This window comes from Loxodonta africana, chromosome 13, assembly GCF_030014295.1.
Source record: "Loxodonta africana isolate mLoxAfr1 chromosome 13, mLoxAfr1.hap2, whole genome shotgun sequence".
Lineage (NCBI taxonomy): Eukaryota > Metazoa > Chordata > Mammalia > Proboscidea > Elephantidae > Loxodonta > Loxodonta africana.
The window spans coordinates 64,374,509-64,397,901 of record NC_087354.1 but is presented as its reverse complement, the minus strand read 5'-3'; the positions used below and the strand labels follow the sequence as shown (position 1 = coordinate 64,397,901).

The 23,393-nt window shown below is 39.4% G+C and overlaps 1 protein-coding gene across 1 annotated transcript in view; it reads right to left on the bottom strand.

Annotated features, from left to right (window-relative positions):
• USP38 (ubiquitin specific peptidase 38) overlaps positions 1–15,083 on the bottom strand; it is a 41,438-nt gene extending 26,355 nt beyond the window's left edge. Inside the window, exons 1-4 of the mRNA XM_003417504.4 lie at positions 14,402–15,083; positions 12,729–12,864; positions 5,002–5,131; positions 149–250 (exon numbers count right to left, since the gene is read on the bottom strand). Of these exons, the coding sequence (XP_003417552.3) occupies positions 149–250; positions 5,002–5,131; positions 12,729–12,864; positions 14,402–15,083 (1,050 nt within the window). The remainder of the gene's footprint in view (positions 1–148; positions 251–5,001; positions 5,132–12,728; positions 12,865–14,401) is intronic.
• Positions 15,084–23,393: the final 8,310 nt, after the last annotated feature.

Here is a 23,393-nt window from a genome sequence, read left to right as displayed (position 1 = left end):
ATTTTCTAAGAAATCATAAAGCTACATGAAAATAGTTAGATTTAGGACTAACCTATAATCTTTTCACTGTATATAAACGTGACTCAATATTGAAACAAACTTTTTTAAAAAGGCTTTTACAATGTAGAAAGAGTGTGTCATAACTCACCAAGTGGAAAGCCTCCGGAGAATGCTGAAAACTGAGCAGCATATGAGAAAGAACTGCAAGAGCACCAGGTCTCACAAGAGGAAACCAAAGTCGATTAAAAACCTTCAAAACGAGACAAGACATCCATCTTAGAATTTGTAGAGAAATCCAGTTCCAGTCAGTGGTTATTTTCCTAGGGCCATAAATTATTTATGTGAATGTCCCCCTTCCTGGATAGTTTTATCTAACATACACTATTAAACTTTGCGGGAGGGAGAAAGTTGGGAAATAACAACACAGCAGAGAACAAGAGGAATATAACGGCCAAACCAACCCTTAAAACTTGCTGATCAAATGAAAACCTGTCAAAGCATGTTTACAAAAGAGGTAGCTTCCTGGTCCATTACTGATTCCATTTATTTGACAAATACATATTGAACATCTACAAATGCTGATTACTGCTATAAAAAACCGACTGCCGTCGAGTCGATTCCGACTCATAGCAACCCTATAGGACAGAGTAGAGCTGCCCCACAGAGTTTCGAAGGAGCGCCTGGCGGATCTGAACTGCCAACCTCTTGGTTAGCAGCCATAGCACTTAACCACTACGCCACCAGGGTTTCCCCAGGTACAGGGAATACAACACTAGATTAAAAAAATTTTTTTTGATCTCACAGGGATTATCTTATGGAGGGTGGGTGGAGACAAAAAGTTATAAAGAAATATAAAGCAGGGCATGATGAATAGGGAATGCTGGCTGGCAAAAGAGTCTGCCATTTTAAACCTGTTGCCGTCGAGCTGATTCTGACTGCCCCATAGGGTTTGCAAAGAGCAGCTAACCTTTCAGTCAGCAGCTGAGTTCTTAACCAGTGCCATTTAAAGTAGGGTGTTTTGTTAAAAAAAAAAAAGAAAAAAACCCCACATGTCATGACAGGTGTCATCTGATTAGAGAACTGAAGGGAAGGGAGAGTAAGCCTGCCAGATACCTGGAAGAAGAGCATTACAAGCAGGGCAAAGAGTACTATGAAGGCCGTGAGGCCTCCAGCTTGGTGTGGAGACTGTCATTAAAGCACAAAAGAGTAGGGGAAGAACAGTCTAAGATGAGATCAAAGAAGGAGCAGTGGGCCAGATCCTATAGGGTCTTATGTGCTACTTGGGGCACCAATGACAGAAGCGGAAATGCTACACTATCAGTGAAGAGAGAAGTAATAACTTTGGATGAGGACAACAGTGAGGTAATGGTGAAAAGTGGTGAAATCCCGGATATATTTTGAAAATAAAGTCAATAGGATTTGTTGGATATGGGCTGAGTAAGAATGAAAAGTAACAACGACTCCAAAGTTTTTGGCCTGAGCAAGTGGAAGGATGGAGTAGCTATTTATCAATAGGGGCAAGACATTTATTAATATGGGAGGGAAATAAATCAGAGGTTAGATTTTGGATAAGTTGAATGCGTGATCCAAACACAAACCAAACCAACTCATTGCCATCGAGTTGATTCTGACTCATAGCGACCCTATGGAAGAGAGCAGAACTGCCCCAAAGGGTTTCCAAGGAGCAGGTGGTGGATTTGACCTGCCAACCTTTTGGTTAGCGGCCGAACTCTTAACCACTCTGCTACCAGGGTTTCCAATCCAAGTATGAACATCTAAATATAGGCAGTTAGGTACCTGAGTTTAGAGTTCAAGAAAAAGTAACAGACTAGAAATATAAATCTGACAATCATTAACTTAAGAAGTTATTTAAAGCCATGGGACACCTATACTGTACATACAGATTGAGAAGAAAGTAGTCCAAAGGCTGAATTCTAAGGCAATTTAAAGTTAGATCCACAGGAAACCGCGATGCCAATGAACTACAACAAAAATCAAGAGAGCATAGGGTCTCTTTAGACGTAGATCCCCAAGTCCTTCCTCCTGTAGTCTGTTTTAGTCTGGAAGCTCTGCTGCAACCTCTCCACATGGGTAACCCATGCAGGTATCTGAAATACCAGTGGCACAGCTTCCAGCATTACAGCACCACGCAAGCTGCCACAGCATGACAAACTGACAGACAAGCAGTTTCAAACTGATCAAACACAAAATCAAGATGCACTGATAATTACTGGTGATTGGAATGTAGAAGTTGGAACTAAAGAAGAAGGAAGAGTAGTTAGAAAATATGGCCTTGGTGATAGAGATAGCTTTTTTCAACAACATAAAAGGCGAGGATACACATGGATGTCGCCGAATGGAATGCACAGGAATCATATTGACCTCATCTGTGCAAAGAGATGATAGAGAAGTTCAATATTACCAGTCAGAAAAAGGTCAGGGGGCGACTGAGGAACAGACCATCAATCACTCACATGCAAGTTCAAGTTGAAGCTGAAGAAAATTAATACAAGTTCACGAGAGCCAAAGTACAACGTTGCGTATATTCCATCTGAATATAGAGGACATCTCAAGAATGGATTTGATACATCGAACACTAATGACTGAAGACCAGAAGAGTTGTGGGGTGTCATCAAGGACATCATACGTGAAGAAAGCAATAGATCATTAAAAACACAGGAAAGAAAGAAAAAACCAAAATGGATGTCAGAAGACACTCCAAAACTTGCTTTTGATCTTTGAGTAGCTAGAGAAAGCAAACGGAAGAAATGATGAAGTAAAAGTAAAGCATAAATCTTCTGTTCTGTTGAGAAGATTTCCAAGGGTAGCTCAAGAAGACAAAGTATTATAATGACATGTACAAAAATCCTGGAGGTAGAAAACCAAAAGGGGAGAGTATGCTCAGCATTTCTCAAGCTGAAAATTTGAAGAAAAAACTCAAGTTTCAAGTTCCAGTATTAAAGGACCCTATGGACAAAATATTGAACGCAAGAAGCATCAAAAGAACATGGAAGGAATACACAGACTCACTGCACAAAAAAGGACAGGTCAATCTTCAACTATTTCCAGAGGCAGCATATGATCAAGAACTAATGGTACTGACGAAAAAGCCCAAGTTGCACCAAAAGCATTGTCAAAAATCAAGGCTCCAAGAATTGATGGAAAACCAATTGAGATGTTTTAACAAAGGAATGCAATGCTGGAAGCACTTATTCATCTACGCCAAGAAATTTCCAAGACGGCTACTTGGCTAAGTGACTGGAAGAGGCTCGTATTTGCTCCCATTCCAAAGAAAGGTGGTTTAATGGAATGTGGAAATCGTTGAACAATATCATTAACATCACATGCAAGTAAAGTTTTCCTGAAGATAATTCAAAAATGGTTACAGCAGTACATCAACAGGGGATTGCCAGAAATTCAAGCCGGATTCGGAAGAGGATGTGGAGCGAGGGATACCATTGCTGATGTCAGCTGGATCTTGGTTAAAAGCAGTAAATACCAAGATGTTTACCTGTGTTTCATTGACTATGTAAGGCATTTGACTATGTGGATCATAACAAATTACGGATCACACTGCAAAAAAATGGAAATTCCAGAACACTTAATTGTGCTCATGCAAAATGTGAACACAGACCAGGAGGAAGTCCTTCAAGCAGAACAAAGGGATAATGAGTGGTTTAAAATCAAGAAAAGTATGGTTAGGGTTGTATCCTTTCACCGTACAATTATATGCTGAGCAAATAATCCAAGAAACTGGACTCTATGAAGAAGAAAGCAGCATCAGGATTAGAGGAAGACTCATTAACAACCTGTGATATGCAGATGACACAATCCTGCTTGCTGAAAGTAAAGAGGACTTGAAGCACTTACTGATGAAGATCAAAGACTATAGCGTTCAGTACAGATTACACCCCAACGTAAAACAAAAATCCTTACAACTGGACCAATAAGCAACATCATGATAACCGGAGAAAAGATTAAATTCGTCAAGGATTTCATTTTACTTGGATCCATAATCAACGCCCACGGAAGCAGCAGTCAAGAAACCAAACAATATAGTGCATTGGGCAAATGCAAAAAAAAAAAAAGACCTCTTTAAAGTGTGAAAAAGCAAAGATGTCACTTTGAGAACTAAGGTGCACCTGACTGAAGCCATGATATTTTCAATCACCTCAAATGCATATGAAAGCTGGACAGTGAGTAATGAAGACTGGAGGAGAATTGATGCTTTTGAATTATGGTGTTGGCAAAGAATACTGAATATACCAGGGACTGCCAGAAGAACGAACAAATCTGTTCTCTAAGGAGTACAGCCAGAATGTTCCTTAGAAGCAAAGATGGCCAGACTTTGTCTCACATACTTAGGACACGTTACCAGGAGTGACCAGTCCCTAGAGATGGACATCACACCTGGTAAAGTAGAGGGCCGGCACAAAAGACAAAGACCCTCAACGTGCTGAACTGACACAGTGGCTGCAACAATGGCTCAAACAGAGCAATGACTGTGAGGATGGTGCAGGACCGTGCAGTGTTTCGTTCTCTCGTACTGGGGTAGCTATGAGTTGGAACTGACTCAATGGCACATAATAACAAAAACATAGTGTCTTAGAAACCAAGTCAGGAAAGTGTTTTAAGAGGGACTGGACAATTGCTGTTGACAGGCCTTAGAAATGAACCCCGGATTAGCGATGTTAGAGAGCACTGGTGTCAAAAGTAGTTTTGGTAGCATGATGGTGGTCTAAGTTTGATTATGGGCAATTAAAGACAGAGTGAGTGGAGTATGTTTTTATGTTCAATATGTGAAAACAGTCCAAAATTATCTTAATTACCTATACTTCAGTGGCATTTTTTATTTCTAAATCCCATTTAAATTATTCAAAACAAAAATACAAGAACACATTCAAAGTTAGATGTATACAGCTTTACCTTTAACAACCTCAAATTAAAAAGACTGACTACTTGAGTCCATATATTCTAATAAATTTATACATCTCCACTTACCAGTTCTATTTTCAGCAAAGTAACATCTATCAAAATAGTAAACTTCTGGACAGCTGCCAGGCCTTTCAGTAGTGCAACCACCCATGTATCCACATGCTGAGCCAGTGGCCAGGACAGCCAGTCAATCATTCTGAAAATTGAAGGAAAACAGAACTATCAGTATTGAAAATATTTTCAACATTAGTTAGGAATAGCAAGAGTTACAGTATATCATCGCTCACTTTGTGACTCAATATTTACTGACTTTGCTTGTAAATGGCACTGCCCAAGATGGAAAAATCAGTGTGATGGGTGCTTGTTTCTCAAGGAATTTCCAATTTTGAGAGTTGATTGTCTCTTATATTTAATATATTTCCATCAAAAAGGATTTCTGATAAATCATGTTGCAGAAACACAAAATTTAAAATTTATGCTATACAGTCATATCAAGAACTTATTTAGGCAAATTTACTCTAAGAAGGCCAGATCAAGTGTAGACATTTGTAATAACACATAGATAGCATTCAAGATTTCTCCTTCCTAGAGGGTGAGAGTCTAATACGAAATACACTATTAACAGACTATATTTTAAGTTGTGAAACAGGTCTCTATCCCTTTCAAAATCTTATTATATGAAAACAACAAATGGCAACTTCAAACACAGAAAGGGCACTAAGTGTACAAATACCCTGATGGCCTCAATTTGCATTAATGAGTGTTTTTCTTCTTGAATATCAACCCAGTCTAACAGAAAAAAGACAAAGTAACATGGGGTCTGATGAAGACTGTCCCTAAAATTAGACAACCACCACAATGATGACTGGTATAACTCTTCTGGAAAGCAACTGGGTCAAAATGCTCATATTATTTGATTCGGTAACCTAATTTTTAAGATTATATACTAAGAAAACAGTATAAATATTATTGTATCATATTCTATATTCTATTAGATAAATACATAGTCCATTACTTAAAAAAATGGATTTTTGAAGTCAGAGTAGTCTGACCTTAAAATCTGAATTCCTCATTTATTAGCTTTTTGTTGTTGTGTGCCATCAAGTCGATTCTGACTCACAGCAACCCTATATGACAGAGTAGAACCGCCCCATAGGGTTTCCTAGCCTGTAATCTTTACGGGAGCAGGCTGCCAGGTCTTTTCTCCTGTGGAGCTTTTGGTGGGTTCAAATCTCTATCTATCAGTTAGTAGCCTACTGCTTAGCTGGGGTACCCTAAATATGTATGCAAATTATTTAACCTCTCTGTATCCCAGTTTCCTCATCTGTGATTACAGATAAACATGGTTATTTTACAGGGCTGCCATAAAGATTATATGAGCAAATACAGAACACAGAAGTACTCATTATGAATTCTTCTCTTCCACCAAATACTAACATATTACAAGAAACCCCTTAACTGTACAAAATGTCAGATATAAATACTACATAAATATGCTATCAAAAGAGCAACTACCATGTTAAAAGGGCTGGCTTCTAAAAAATTGATGTTTTTTCCCCCACAACAGCTATGTTATAAGTATCTACACAAACACCAGGGTATTACCTTTATTTAAGTTTTTGGTTTTATGATTAAATTGTTCCATCAGATGTTTAGAGTGGTCCCAAAGTCCAAAATGCATGTCAACTAAAAGTTATCTGTATGTTCCCTCCATTCACCACCCAATTTTTTTTTTCTTGTTTTTCTGGCCATCTCCCAACAGTGGTTATAATTCATTAAAGTAGTCCCCGAGAGCTGTTCTACATTTTCCAACTGCTAATGGTCATAAGGTTGTGGCCACTATATATACATGGAATAGGAAAGTAGAGGTATACTTGCTTATACAAGGAATATATTCACTGCAGCATTGTTTCCATACGGAAAAACTGCAAACACCCTAAATGCCCATTAACAAGAAAACTGCTAAATATACTATGATACTGACTCTATGGGACAATACATAAAGTTTTAAAGGCTGAGGTAGGTCTATATGAATCTACATGAAAAGATATGAGATGTTGAATTAAAAAAGAAAAAAAAGTAACAAACCACTCAACATTGTACTATTTTTGTTTAAAAGAAAATAAATAAACATATACAGAAACAATGTGGTCTAGAGGAGGGGTATGCATGGGCACATCTTGTTCTGTGAACTCTCTGTAATGTGGGGAGTGGCACCATCAGAGGCCAGAGTCTCCTTTTTGCTCAGGTCTAAGGGAAGCACTGGTCAAGGGTGTCAGTAGGCACAGCGGAAATTTCCATTTGGCTATGGTTTTTCATCATTCCTCATCACTCAGCCAGCCTTTTCCTCTATCCTCTCCATTTCTGGCTCCCCATCTCATATGCCTCCATTCTTTCCTCATTCCATGTGAACCCAATCTCAAGGCCACCTTGAAGCAACATCATGTTAGAGATAACACAAACTTGAGGCTCTTCACTCAATAAATATTTGAGTCAGGGCTTCAAACCAGTTTAATCAAGACCGAGGAAGCAACACGGGAAGAAACCCAAATTTTTAAATTTGGGTGAACCAGAACCGTAACCAGAATGGGAAAAATTACGGGGTCAAGCCCTGCTAGAAATCTAATCTCCTTCTTAGAAAACAAGGGCAGCGTACTGCTTTGAATGTGAGTCACTCTTCTCAGTCCCGGCAATAATCCACTCTCAGGCATCAGGCTCCTGAAAAGGCATACCACACCTCTTCTGAGTCTCCCATTCTAAGGCTTCTAACTGTAATTTTTCCCGCTTCAGTTATGGTTCCGGGTCACCCAAATTTTAAAAATTCAGGTCTGTTCCAGTTTCACTTATTAGCAATGGCTGAACTGGTTCACAGCCCTGATCTGAGTACGTGTTATATACCAGGTACTGTGTTAAATGTATGTGGTGACCCCAGGTATCGCAGAGTAGAACTGCGCTCCATAGGTTTTTCAAAGCTGTGACCTTTTGAAAGCAGATCACCGGGCCTTTCTCTCCAGGCGCCTCTGGGTGGGCTCAAACTGCCAACCTTTTGGTTAGTAGTTGAATGCTTAACTGTTTGCACTGCCCAGGAACTCGATGGGTCGGAATCAATTTGACAGCGACTGGTTTGGTTTGGGTTTTTTGCTGTGTTGGGCAATGGGAATGTAATGGCTAGTAAGATAAGTTTTCTGCCCTCAAACTGGCAAGAAAAGTTAGAAAATTTTTCAAAAGTCATGTAATTAATAAACCAAACCAAAGAACCAAACCTGTTGCCATCAAGTCGATTCTGAGTCACAGCGACCCTATAGGACAGAGTAGAACTGCCCCATAAAGTTTCCAAGGAAGGCCTGGTAGATTCAAACTGTAGACCTTTTGGTTAACAGCCGTAGCACTTAACCACTATGCCACCAGGGTTTCCGTACAAACAGTGGTACTTTATTTTAACTAAGGTCTCAACAGAATGAAATGCAATGTAATATTTTTTGGTACACTTGAATTATGTTTTGGTTCTGCTTCAGTTTGATTGGGTTTGAGTATGTTCAAATCTTTTCAGGCACAGGCATGTCACAAGGATTTATATCTATGATCATACAGTAATCATAGGTACTGTATTCCATACAATAAACTATGTATTGATTCCTACTAGTTTGAATTCTAAGAACACTTTACTTAACTCTGATGTACTAATTTATTTAAAGAACACTTAATTATAGTTGTAATTTATCTACTTTTTTTGTCTTATCTGCTCCATAAGACTGTGAGTTCAAGAGCAGTGATCTTGCTTTCCTTACTTGACTTATATTTGAATCCCCAGCATTTGACAAAATGTCTAGTTAGAGGGAAGGCACCCTGGTGGTGTAGTGGTTAAGGACTCAGTTGCTAACCGAAAGGTTGGTGGTTTGAACTCACCAGTCACTCTACGAGAGAAAGATGTGGCAATTTGCTTCCGTAAAGATTACAGCCTTGGAAACCTTCTGGGGTGGTTCTACTCTGTCCTGTAGGGTCACTATGAGTCAGAAGCAATTCGATGACACCAACAACAACTAGTACTAAGCAGTTCATATTTGTTGAATAAATGAAACCATTTCTTTCTGTAGTTAAGAAACTGCATACAACTTTAAAACCTTAACATTAAAACCGGCAATATTATAAAAAGCCACAAGATGGATTTAATCTTAATTTATGGAGAATAAGACCAATTTTCACTTTTAAATGGCAGATTCAGGGTTGATCCAGCCTAGTCTTATTTGTCCCAGTGTTTTAAATATTGAGAAATTTCAAGTAGAAAACTAAATTTCAGCTTCTTTTAAAAAATCAGATCAAACAAAACTGGGATCAAATTCTTCTGTGGCAGTAGACATTTAGAGTTGGGTATAAGCTTTGTATTTTAGAAGGCGCTTGTATACCTCAGTTAACCACATTCCCCACTATTCTCTTTTCCTATTATTTCACTTACACCAGGCCTTATTTCATTTATTAGTGTTACCTGCCTGGACCCCATATGCATATGCATTTGTGGTCCTCTGGATTATAGCATGGAGAGAGTATAAACAATCAAAAAAAAAAAAAAATGACAGTAAAGTGTAAGTGTTCAGTTTGGGGAATACAGAGTATGGGAAAGTATAGGGTGTGAGGATGGTAAAAATAAACACTATTATTTTGTAACAGAGACCCCATTTGATTATATTTTCCATGTAAGTAAGAATACTTACTTCAGGCACATATAGGTTAAACAGGATTATGTGGACTAAACTGAAAATGCAATACAAACTGGATCACATCTTCCCATGAACACAAACAGGTAAAAATTAATTTCCAAGTACATTTTGAAAACAATATAAATTCATAAGTAAGGGGATATGACAGTTTTTTAAAAAGCTGAAAAAGTTAAGACTACTTAAAGAGTGCTGAATGCCAAGAAGTGGAATTTGCACTTGATTCATGAAGGTGTGGAAGTCACTAGTCTTCTTGATCAGAGGAGAAAAATAAGCAGGTCAGGATGACTTTCAAAGAAGTGACATAAGTCACTGCTGGCAAAAAGACCGACTGGAAAACTCTGTTAAAACAATGAATGTCTAACTTTGAGGTAGTTGGACAGAAAAGGGTCATTTTAAGAAATGTCTTAAAGAAAGAATCCAAAGACCCTATTAATTATGTTAATTCACTGGAATGAAAGAAACGATGGAGCTGAAAATTACTTACATCTGTTTGTGCTGTTGGGAGGCCAACAACAGTACCTACCTCAGAAGTTTGTGGTGAGTATTAAATGACTTATGGCATGGAAAGGGAAATGTTAGCTATTATTTAATCCCACTTTCAGCTATATCCACAGGAATACAATTTCCTATGACATATTCAACCCAAAGAGAAAGAAACGCAAGCACTGTTGCAGTGATACTGACAAAGTAGTGCTGCTGCTACAGGGCATAGAAGGAGTTTCATTATGGAGAGATGGGTAAGTGTGCTTCTTAAGAGTAAACGAAGGATAAGAACGTCATATAAAGACTTGGAAATCAACCACATATAAATCAGAATTGATAAGGTGATAGTTAAGGGAAAAGGGAAAATAAAAAGAACATGTGTAGGAAGAAAATCCTAATAACATAGCGCCATAGGAGTTCTAGAATTTCTAGAACAGTGAATACAAAGATATAAAGATGAAAATAAAAACATATGACACCAGATAGGACAAGATCACCATAAACTGAAAACAGAAGGGTTAGGAGCCACACACAGGAACAATAATACCTGTTTATATAGCCATTTCTCCAATATACAAAGCACTTTCACAAATCTCTGGAATTTAACGAGAGAACGAGCAAAAAGATATTGCAACTACAAGTTACAGGCAAGTTGATTCAATTATGTTTAGCAGCAAAAGGAAAAAGAAAGAAAAGCTAGAAGAGAAATGGCTTTTAAGTTTTGGAGCAAAAAGGGCAAGAAAATGTGGGAAAATCAAAGTCCCTACAGTTTGTATTATAGACAGTGAAAGTATACATGTATATTAGAGAGTATATGTGTAGCTTTCTGAGAACTCAACATAGATACTTACCTCATAACCATAATTTTGTAATAGGTGCACAGAAACCATTTTGTTCCAAATCCTTACATTTTATGTAAACTTACTATACATGCACACACGCATGCACGCACACACAGAAAAAAACAGGAAAACAATTACCCAAATATTACAAAAAAAAAAAAAAAACTGGCAGACAGGAGACAAAGAACAGGTAGACAGGGAAGTCTCAACTAGAAAAATACAGTCATTGAAATAAACTCAGTGGGATAAGCTCTATAGATGGGCATCTTTGAGGAGAAAATCAGTGAGTTGTAAGACATAACTGATGCTCTTCCCCTCAGAGAGCTACAGGGTTTATTTTTTATTTTCTTCACGTCTTTACTGTATAGTCACCTTCTCAGTGAGGCCTTCCTAAACCACTTTATTTAAAATTGCAAGCCACTGTCCCACTCCAACAATCTCTATCCCCCTTTCAACATACTCCATTACTTATTGTATTAAATCTAAAACAAATCGAATTTAAGATGCTTAATCAGTTTCCATAAACTACCACTAAGACAGGAAAAGTCCTGCCAATTAAACTAGGTAAGATAACAACGACTGCATTTCCACATTTTCACACTTCTGAAATGAGGATGCATCTTCAAAGCAATGAAATCTATTAACTTATTGTCCTCTCACTAGAAAATAAGCCCAACTGGGCAGATATTCTTACTTGTTTTGTTCAAGGATGTTTTTAACACTGCCTTGTTCAATACATGTGATTTGAATAAATGAATGAATGATTGAATTAATGAAAGCAAGCAAGTGCAAAGTATAATAAGTTTACACCTAGAAACGTGAGAATAAAACTGCAAAACTTCAAGGATAAAGAAAAAAATATAAAAGCTACCAGAAAAGCTGACTACCCCAATCATGGCTTCGAGCTGCTTCATGAGTGCTGAGAATTTGCATTTCTAACAGGTTCCCTGCTGAGGATTTGCATTTCCACCCTAGATATACCAAATCAGAATCTACATTTTAGCAAGATCCCCAGGTGATTCTTAGGAATAGCCTCCCGGACACTTGTTAGAAATGTAAATTCTCAGTGGGGAGCTTGTTAGAAATGCAAATTCTCAGCAGGGGTTCAAACCAGTTTGAAGCCCTGCCACAAGAGAATCAGAATCAGATTGACAGTCAACTTCACACCAGCAACAACAGATGTCAGACAAAAAACGCACACGCAGTACTGCTAAAAGAAAATGACTATCAAATTGGAATTCTGTACCCTGCCAAATTATCTACTTAAGACTCTGGCGGGTGGGGAGGGAAAGACATTTCAAAAAGGCAAGGGCGAAGAGTATATCACTCACATATCCTGGTTGAAAAAGAAAGTAAAGCATGTACTTAGCTAGGAAAAAAGTGAGCCCAGAGGGAAGAAACAGGGTTGCAGGAAACGATAATGCGCAAGAAATTAGTAAAATATTATGATAATCCAAGTAACTCCTGAATGTACAGTAAGTGTATATGTGTTTTTTTTCAGAATTAAAAAAAAAAAAGCTAAATTGGAAATGGATTTGTGAATTACTCCGATGCCTTATCAGGGAAATAATAGGGTGAAAAACCCATTCCAATTGATTTGAAAAATTCTTATGTATCCTTAGACAGTTATATATTTGATTTTATGATTTCAGTTTTAAATATTCCACTAAGTCTTTCAATACCCACAAAATATAACTGAAAATATCTCCTCCCAAATCTACAAATTACCATTCATAGTGCTATGAAGAAGTACCTGCAAAGAGCTTGGGTCATACTTGCATCTTTTACATTTGGATCCGTAGTAAGGCTCCTGATGAGAACTGTAATCATCTGTAGAGGAATATGCTGCACAAGGCTTGCCAATGCTACAGAAGGTTCAAATGATGCATCTATTTTTTAAATTAAAAAGAAAAAGGAATATGGCAAGGATGTTCAAGTATTGAGAGAAAACACTTTACCAAAAAAAAAAAAAATTTTGCAGCAAAGGTATTAGTAACTTAGGAAGCAGTTATACTACACCTCATGGCAGACTCTAACTTATACAAAGAAAGTAAAATTACAAAAATGATAGACTAAGAGTAGCAATAACCACTCGTTCCATGGACAGAACTATTACAATATAAAAACTATTTTTCACTATTGCTATATTTAGTACGTTACTTTATTTTTTGCATTTTTTAATATTGTGTTATTGTTGTGCTAAAACATTCATCTGTAAAACAGAAATCAGAAAAAAATACAAAGTATCATTTCAATTTCCACTTTAGACCCTCCAAAGGAATTTATAACTATTAACTACAGTAGTCAGGTTACACTGTCCTAAAGAAGACTTTTTAAATCTCTTCGACAAAAAGAAATTAAGGTGAATATTTTCTGGGACTTTGTTTAAACTACATAAAAAGTACAGAAATCCAGTATTAGAGCCTTACTGCTACAGTTGAAAAGGTTCTGGGGAAACTTAACAGCAATGACACGATAGGTAACACAAAAAAAAATTACAAAGAAAAATGTAAACAACAAAACCTAACTCAGACATTGCGTATATATTGTTGGTAATTCTTTCATAAACATATTTAATTCATCAGAACGCATGGAGCTTGTTAAAATATCCGTATTTCTGGTTCTTACGATAAAAGTCCCCACTGGTGGTTAATCAGGGAGACCGGCTGTACCAAGTGACATAGAGGAGGTAGATATGGTTTTGGACCGATTCCTCACAACTTACAGACTTGGAAGTTCCAAGGTTGAACAAAGACTGTAGATTGACAGATAAAATTTCTGGGTTGGAAAGTATTTTCTTACCAAGTATCACTTGCCCTCCCTCCCCCTTCTCAGGATGCAATTCACAGATGCAATTGCTAACACATAAAAACACTTAAGACCTCATATTCCTCCCTTCTCTCTCATTCTACCACCTGTATCCCCTTCCACACACACTCTCGTAGACAGAAAACGCCAATGCACTGTATAGTTAACTGGGATAGTCCAGTAATAAAACCAACTGCACAGTCTGTGAATACAAAAACTGGAGAATTCAAAACAGGGAGAAAAACCTGATTACACAAAATGATAAGAATCACTACAATAATAATATGGGAAACACTATTACGCTACCATTAGTCACTAGTAAACCGAAGCTTTATACAGCATGTCATCAAAGCATTCAATAACTTCCGCAGAGGCAGGGTAATTAAGCACCTTTAGTGCCAGATCTTAGGCCTTGACGTTCTCAATCTTGCTGATGGGAACGCTGCCTGTTTTTTAAGGTATTTAAGTCACTGCCTACATAGGATGGGGAAAATTTTGGCTGAGCGTATCCATTATCAATATCTTCAAACTAGAAAAGCAATCATGGCTTGTATGCGTGTGAAGGTGCGGCAATACTGCACTTCCAAGAGGTATTCTCTTGAAACACAACGGCCTTACCTGTGGAAGAGATGCTTGCAAAAACTTCTTGCAGGGAAGGCAGCAGTGTGGAGGGCTCGGCCTTCCAGATGTTCTGCAGCAAGTTACTCACTTTTGTCACCTGGGAGACATATTCCCGCAGCTCCTTCTCCTGGGTGGACACACACTGGAAGTGGCCTATCGTCCGAACCAGCTGCTGACAGAAGGTGATCGACAATTTCCCCTTGGGGATGCACTGCACGAAGTCGGTCAGGAGGTCACTCAGGCGGGCACACAGCTGCGGCTCTGGCCTCTCGCACACCATCCGTAACACCTCTACCTGCAGCAGGCTGAAGAGGTCCAGCACCGATGGGCAGCTGATGATCAGCTTCAGGCCGTTGTGAATGTAGTCCAGGATGGCTACGTCCTTCCTGTCCAGCGAATGGTAGCCCTGCTGAAGTAGGCCCAACACAAAGGTCTTGTTGAAGAAGGACTCGAACTCTGGTCGGTGGTAGCGTGCGTAGGCCTCCAGCACCTGGTGTCCCACCTGCCGCTGAAAAGGGTCCTGGCCCTCCAGGATGAGCCGGGTCGTCAGGTCAAACATGGCCTCGCACTGCGCCTCGTCCAGCCAGTGCTCCGCCGACTCCACCACCTTCCGTATAATCATCCGCTTTAAGGGCAGCGGGTGCGAAGAGCTCACCAGGCCCTCCAGGATCTTGTCCATTGTCGCTGCGCCGCAAGGCCAGGGCCAGGGGGTACGGAGAGGGCGGCGGCAGCCCCGAGAAGCGGCAGGAGAGCCCCGGGACCGAGGCGAACTTGGCGCGAAGCAGCAGCGGAACTGGCCACCGCCAATGCTGCCTCAGCAGCCACATTTATCGGGCAGGAGGACCCATCCAAGTCCGAGCTCGAGCTGGAGAGCGTGGGGCGCGTAAGGAACAGCACTGCTCGCCGTGGCCCTAAGGAGCCCCAGGCTTAAACGCTGCGCCTCTCCTCGGGGCAGGTGTGGGTGTCCAGGCTCCGGCAGGACGGGAGTAAAATCCGGTCCTGAGCTAAGTCAGGAGTCGCTGACACGAAGGGTGCCAAGAGGAGCAGCCGGCGAGTGGAAAGCAAGGCGAATACCCTTGACCCGGATGCAGAAGACCCAGCAAACAGGAAGTGAGGGACGTAGGAACCTCCGGAAAGGCCCGCCCCCCTGCGCTCTCCTTACTCCGACATTCCCAGCTCAGTACCCCTCCTCCGCCTCCACTCGCAGACTGCCCCCGGCTGCGCTCGGACCCACCCCTCGCTTTGCCCCGTCGCTGCCGCGCAGGCGCGGCCGCCTCCAGTGCCGGCGTGCGGCGATGCTCGCGTCACTGGGCCGTGTGTGTCGAGTCATAGGTGGGCTCGCGGTGGAGCAGCCCGGGTGGGACGCTCTGGAGGTGGCCACCGCCGGCTGTACTGTGTTGGTTATGTCCGGGTCCGGCTTCTCGTGAAAGCTCAAGAAAGACTTATTTGTATAAAATCTTAATTAAAAAGTGTCGAAAACTCGAGAAGAGGGAGAAATTAAGGAAAAGAACTCAAACTAGTACCGAGGAGAAATTGTTTTATTGTGCCGGCTGGTGCCTGAAGAAATCGGCTAGGTTTTCTGATCAGTTAAGAGTTCATAAATCCGACTGTCCTTCGTAGTGGTTATTAAAGTAAGGTTAGTACTGGTTGCGGCATACTTTTTTTTTTTAAGGAAGAGGTAAAGGTATCTTTATTTGTAGATAACAAGTTCTTATACGTAGAATATTCAGTGGACACAACCAAAAACTTGTGAGAATTCGTAAACAAAGCTTAGCCAAATAAATATACAAAAACCGATTGTATTTCTACACATTAAAAAAAAAAAAAACACATTAGCAGTGAACAATCAGCATCAAATACTCATTTGACCAGTCCTCTAATGAGTATTCAGTTAGTGATCCTTTGTATCATGTCGAAAATTTATATGCTACCTCAGAAATGGATCGAAAGTAAAGAAAATGTCAGGAGAGAATGAATGAAAGACATAGGCCTGTCCCATATGAAATAGTACTTTGAAAGTTGAAAACCAGTGAGTATTTCACAAAATTTAATACATATATATGCTAATTGAAGATGGCTTACAGATTTGGTAATCTTATTTGTACTCTTTCAAGTTAAATTTCAAAGATTCACAGTGAGATTTAAGCTTTAATCAGAGGTCTTTACTTAGGAAAATATTCCTTAATATAGCCCCCTGGATTGATAAGAATTAAAATTCAGGCTAGGTTAATAAACGTGAAATTGGACATCATTGTGGGTCGTTGTCGTCTTCACTGACCCTCTACCAAACATAATGTCCTCCAGGAACTGGTCTTTTCCTAATAACATGTCCAGAGTACTTGAGACCAAGTATGGATATCCTTGCTTCTAAGGAGCATTTTGGCTGTACTTATTCCAAGACAGATTTGTTTATTCTTCTGGCAGTCCAAGGTCTATTCAATATTCCTCCTCAACATCATAATTCAAATGCATCAATTGTTCCCTGGACTTCCTTATTCTTTATCCAGTATTCACATGTGTATGATGTGACTGAAAATTCCATGGCTTTGGTCAGATGCACCTTAGTCCTCAAAGTAACACCTTTGCTTTTTAACACTTTAAAGAGTTCTTTGGCAGCAGATTGGCCCAATGCAATGTATTGTTTGATTTCTTGACTGTTGCTTTCATGGATGTTGACTGTGTGTCCAAGATAATGAGACCTTTGACAATTTATGATGTTGCTTATTGGTGTAGTTGTGAGGACTTTTGTTTTCTTTATGTTGAGGTGTAATCCACACTGAAGGCTGTAGCCTTTGATCTTCACCAATAAGTGCTTCAGGTCCTCTTCACTTTTGGCAAAGAAGGTTGTGTCATCTGCATATCACAGGTTGTTAATGAGTCTTCCTCCAATCCTGATGCCACCTTCTTCATATAACCTGGTTTCTCAGATTATTTGCTCACCACACAGATTGAATAAATGCGGTGAAAGGATACAAACCTGACGCACACCTTTCCTGATTTTAAACCATGCAGTAAGTATCTCTTTGTTCTATTTGAACGACTGCCTCTTGGTCTTGTACACATTTCTCATGAGCACAATTAAGTGTTATGAAATTCCCATTTTTTGCATTGTTATCCATAATTTGCTATGATCCACTCAGTTAAATGCATCTGCGTAGCCAATAAAACACAGGTAAACATCTTTCTGGTTTTCTCTGCTTTCAGCCAAGATCCATCTGCCTTCAGTGCAGCTTAGACATCTTCCTTCAGTACCATCGGCTCTTGATCATATGCTACTTCCTGAAATGGCTGAATGTTGACCAATTCTTTTTGGTAAAGTGACTCATTTCATCTTCTTTTATGCTTCCTGTGCTCTTCAATATTTTGCCCATAGAATCCTTCAGAATTGCAACTCAGTGCTTGAATTTTTTCTTTAGTTCTTTCAGCCCGAGAAATACCGAGTGTGTTCTTCCCTTTTGGTTTTCTAACTCTAGATCTTTGCACATTTCATTATAATACTTTACTTTGTCTTCTTGAGTTGCCACTTGAAATCTTCTGTTCAGCTGTTTTACTTCATTTCTTCTGTTTGCTTTAGCTACTCTACATTGAAGAGCAAGTTTCAGAGTCTCTTCTGACATCCATTTTGGTCTTTTCTTTCTTTCCTGCCTTTTTAATGACCTTTTGCTTTCTTCATGTGTGATGTCCTTGATGTCCCACAACTCACTTGGTCTTTGGTCATTAGTGTTCAATGTGTCAACTCTGTTCTTGAGATGTTCTTTAAATTCAGGTGGAGTATACTCAAGGTCGTACTTTGGCTCTTGTGGATTTACTCTAATTTTTTTCAGCTTCAACTTGAACTTGCATGTGAGCAATTGATGGCCTGTTTCGTAGCCATCCCCTGGCCTTGTTCTGACTGATGATATTGAGCTTTTCCATCATCTCTTTCCACAGATGTTGTCGATTTGATTCCTGTGTATTCTGTCCAGCACGGTTCATGTGTATACTCACCTTTTATGTTGTTGAAAAAAAGTGTTTCCAACAAATGGGTGGTTGTTCTTGGAAAATTCTGTCATGTGATCTCTGGTGTTTCTATCACCAAGGCCATATTTTCCACTACTGATCCTTTGTTTCCAACTTTTTGCATTCCAATTGCCAGTAATTATCAATGCATCTTGATTGTATGTTTGATCAATTTCAGCCTGTAGAAGTTGGTAAAAATCTTCAGTTTCTTCATCTTTGGCGTTAGTGTTTGATGTATAAATTTGAATAATAGTCATATTAAGTGGCCTTCCTGGTAGTCATGTGGATATTACATATCAATGACAGCATTGTACTTCAGGATAGATCTTGAAATGTTCTTTTTATTGATGAATGTGATGCCATTCCTTGCCTAAGGTAGCTCTTCCCCAGGCATTTTTTGAGTGCCTTCCAACCTGAGGGGCACGTGTTTCAGCATTATATCAGACAGTGTTCCACTGCTATTCATAAGTTTTTCATTGGCCAGTTTTTTTTAGAAATAGATCTCCAGGTGCTTCTTCCCAGTCTGTCTTAGTTTGGAAGTGCCGCTGAAACCTGTCCACCATGTGTAACCCTACTGGTATTTGAAGTACTAGTGGCATAGCTTCCAGCATCAGAGCAACACGCAAGCCACCGTGGTATGACAAACTGACAGACAAGTGGTGCTTTGAAAATTTACGGGAGCAGATTGCCAGGTCTTTTGTCCAGAGGGGCTGCTGTTGGGTTTGAACTGCTGACCTTTTGGTTAGCAGCTGAGCTCTTAACCATTGTGCCACCAGGGCTTCTATCAGGTCGCTATTTCTAGTGCTTCCCGTCTTATTTAGAATAAAATTCAGATGACTTCCATTGATTACAAAGCCCTACTTGAAGTGGTTCCTGTCTATCTCTTTTTGTGCCACTTTCTTTACTGTGTCAGCCATAGTGACCTTAGGGTTCTTCCTCAGGTCAAGCTCCTTCTGGTCTTTAGGGCTTTTACACCTTACTGTAACCTTTTTCTCTATCTCCTTTATTTACATCTCTGCTGAGAAGTCTTTACCTCAGGGAGTCTGCTCCAGGCTATCTACCCCTCTGGTATGTTACTGTGTTAATTTCTTTGTAGTCCTTAACCACTATTTGAAATTATCTTATTTAATTGCTTATAGTCCTTCTCTGTCCCCTGGAGTCTAAACTGCATGAAGTCAAGAAACTTATTTGTTTCACTCACCTACACACCTTGCAATTAAAACAGTACCTGGCACAAGTAAGAAATCTAACAACTCGTTGAATGAGTGAATTTTATTTTTTTTAATGAAATGAAAAATGTTTAAAAATCCTAAGGAATCTAAAAAATAACTTCTAGAATTAATAAGTGAGTTCCGCAAGATCTTTGGATATAAGGTGACAGACAAAAATCAACTATACTTTTATGTACTAGCAATAAACGCATGGAAACCAAAATAAAAAATACAACATTGGCAATTACTCCAAAACAAAACTTAGGTAAAGATCTAGTAAATCTAACAAAGCAGATACAGGACTTGTATGCTGAAAGTGAGAAACACTGAGGAAAGAAGTCAAAGAAGATGTAGATCAATAGACATACTATGTGCATGGATTGAAAGAATCAACATTTAAAAATCAGTTCTCCCCAAACTTGTATATAGATTTAACATGGTTCCTATTAAATGCTTTTTATAGATACAGACAAGATTATTCTAAAATTTATGTGAAAAGGTACAGGTACAATTTTGAGAAAAATAAAGAATTGAACAGGAGGAATCACTGTACCCAAATTTAAGACATTATACAGCTAACAATGGTGATGCAGTAGTTAAGAGCTAACCAAAAGGTCAGCAGTTCAAATCCACCAGCTGCTTCTTGGCAACTATGGGGCAGTTCTACTCTGTTCTGTAGGGTCAATATGAGTCGGAATAGACTCAATGGCAATGGGTTTGATTTTTGGGTTTATAGCTAACAATAATCAAGGCAGGTGGTATTCGTGGAAGGATACACATATAAATATATGGAACAGATTAGAATATCCAGAAATAGATCCACACAAATATGCCTATCTAAGTTTACAAAGGTAAAAAGTCATTCAATGAAAGAAAGATATGTCAACAAAAATGTTGACCTCAACCTCATAATTAATACAAAAATTAACTCAAAGTGGATTATAGATTTAAAAAATGTAAAACATAAAACTATAACACTTTTAGAAGAAAACATAGGAAAAAGTCTTCGGAACTGAGAGCTTGGTGAGAGTTTTTAGAAATGGCACCAAAAGCACAGTCCATAAAAGAAAGAATCAAATTGGACTTCATCAAAATTAAAACTTTTGCTTTGTGAAAGACCTTGTTAAGAGGATGAAAAGACAAGTTATAGACTGGCAGAAAATATTTACAAACTATACATCTGACAAAGGACTTATGTCTAGAACATATACAAAACAACAAAATTCCAATTAAAATGAGTAAAAGACATGAAGAGACAAAAGGGTATACAGATGGAAAATAAACACATGAAAAGATGTTTCACATCACTAGCCATTAGAGAAGTGAAAATTTAAAACCACAATAGTATTACATACCCATTAGAACAACCAAAATAAAAATAGTGACAATGCCAAATGCAGGCAAACGTGGAGAAATTGGATTTCTCATACATTGCTGATGGGAATACAAAATGGTACAGCCACTATGGAAAACTGTTTGGCAGTTTCTTTAAACATGTAATTACCATGTTGTTAGGTGCCATTGAGGTGGCTCCGACTCATAGCAACCCTATGTAAAACAGAAGAAAATGTTGCCCAGTCCTGTGCCATCCTCACAATAGTAGGTATATTTGAACCCATTGTTGCAGCCACTGTATCAATCCATCTCACTGAGGATCTTCCCCTTTTTTACCCGGTTGTACGTTACCAAGCATGATGTCCTCCAGGGATTGGTTCCTCCTGACGGCAAAGCAAGTGAGACAAAGTCTCGCCATCCTCACTTCTGAGGAGCATTCTGGCTGTACTTCATCCAAGACAGATTGGTTCATTTTTCTAGCAATCCATAGTTTATTCAATATTTTTGTCAACATCGTAATTCAAATGTGCCAATTCTTCTGTGGTCTTCCTTATTCATTGCCCAGCTTTCAAATGAATGTGAGGCAACTGAAAACACTATGGCTTGGGTCAGGTGCACCTCAGTCATCAAAGTGATATCTTTGCTTTTTAAGACTGTGAAGAGGTCTTTTGCAGCAGATTTGCCCACAGCAGTACAGCCTTTGATTTCCTGACTGCTGCTTCCATGGGCGTTGATTGTGAATCTAAGCAAAATGAAGTCCTTGACAACTTCAGTGTTTTTTTCCATTTATCATGATGTTGCTGATTGGACCAGTTGTGAGTTTTTTTTTCTTTTTTTTTTTTTTTTTAATGCTGAGGTGCAATCCATACTGAAGGCTATAGTCTTTGATCTTTATCAGTAAATGTTTCAAGTCATCTTCACTTTCGGCAAGCAAGATTATGTCATCTGCATATCCCAGGTTGTTCTTTTTTTTATTTTTTTGTTATTATAATTTTTTGTTGTCTTAGGTAGTTAAGGAAACTCTGGTGGCGTAGTGGTTAAGTGCTACAGCTGCTAACCAAGAAGTCAGCAGCTCCAGGTGCTCCTTGGAAACTCTATGGGACAGTTCTACTCTGTCCTCTAGGGTCACTATGAGTCAGAATCAACTCAACAGCAGTGGGTTTGGTTTTTTTGGTTGGGTAGGTTGTTAATGAGCCGTCCTCCAATCCTGGTACTGCATTCTTCTTCATATAATCCAGCTTCTTGGATTATTTGGTCAGCATACAGATTGAATAAACGTGGCGAAAGTATACAGTCCTGCTATATGCCTTTTCCAGTTTTAAACCATGCAGTATCCCCGTGTCCTGCCCAAGTGACAGAGCAGGTTACACAACAGCCTGGATCTTTTGCAGAACCTTCTCTTATTCTGGCCCACACTCAAAACTAGCAGCTTCTCCAGTCACTCGATAAACAAAGGAATATGTCGCCTCCAAAATCCATTAGGCATTGTACCTCTTTTATGGCTGTAGGGGGAGCCAGATGCACCTACTTATCCTTTACCTTAGAAGGAATATTGCAACATGAGCCACACCATTGAACCCCTAGAAATTTCAGTGAGGTGGAAGGCACCTTAATTTTTCTAGAATTTATTTCCTATCATGTGGCATAACTACGTCGTTGTTGTTAGGTGCCGTCCAGTCGGTTCCGACTCATAGTGACCCTATGTACAACAGAATGAAACACTGCCTGGCCCTGCGCCATCCTTACAATCGTTGTTATGCTTGAGCTCATTATTGCAGCCACTGCGTCAATTGAGGGTCTTCCTCTTTTCCGCTGACTCTGTACGCTGCCGAGCATGACCTACTTCTCCAGGGACTGATCCCTCCTGACGACATGTCCAAAGTATGTAAGACACAGTCTCACCATCTTTGCCTCTAAGGAGCATTCTGGCCGCACTTATTCCAAGACAGATTTGTTCGTTCTTTTGGCAGTCCATGGTATATTCAGTAGTCTTTGCCAACACCACAATTCAAAGGTGTCAACTCTTCTTCGGTCTTCCTTATTTATTGTCCAACTTTCACATGCATGTGATGTGATTGGAAATACCACGGCTTGGGTCAGGCACACCTTAGTCTTCAGGGTGACATCTTTGCTCTTCAACACTTTGAAGAGGTCCTTTGCAGCAGATTTGCCCAATGCAATGCGTCTTTTGATTTCTTGACTGCTGCTTCCACGGCTCTTGATTGTGGATCCAAGTAAAATGAAATCCTTCACAACTTCAATCTTTTCTCCGTTCATCCTGATGTTGTTCATTGGTCCAGTTGTGAGGATTTTTGTTTTCTTTATGTTGAGGTGTAATCCATACTGAAGGCTGTGGTCTTTGATCTTCATTAGTAAGTGCTTCAAGTCTTCTTCACTTTCAGCAAGCAAGGTTGTGTCATCTCCATGACTCAGGTTGTTAATGA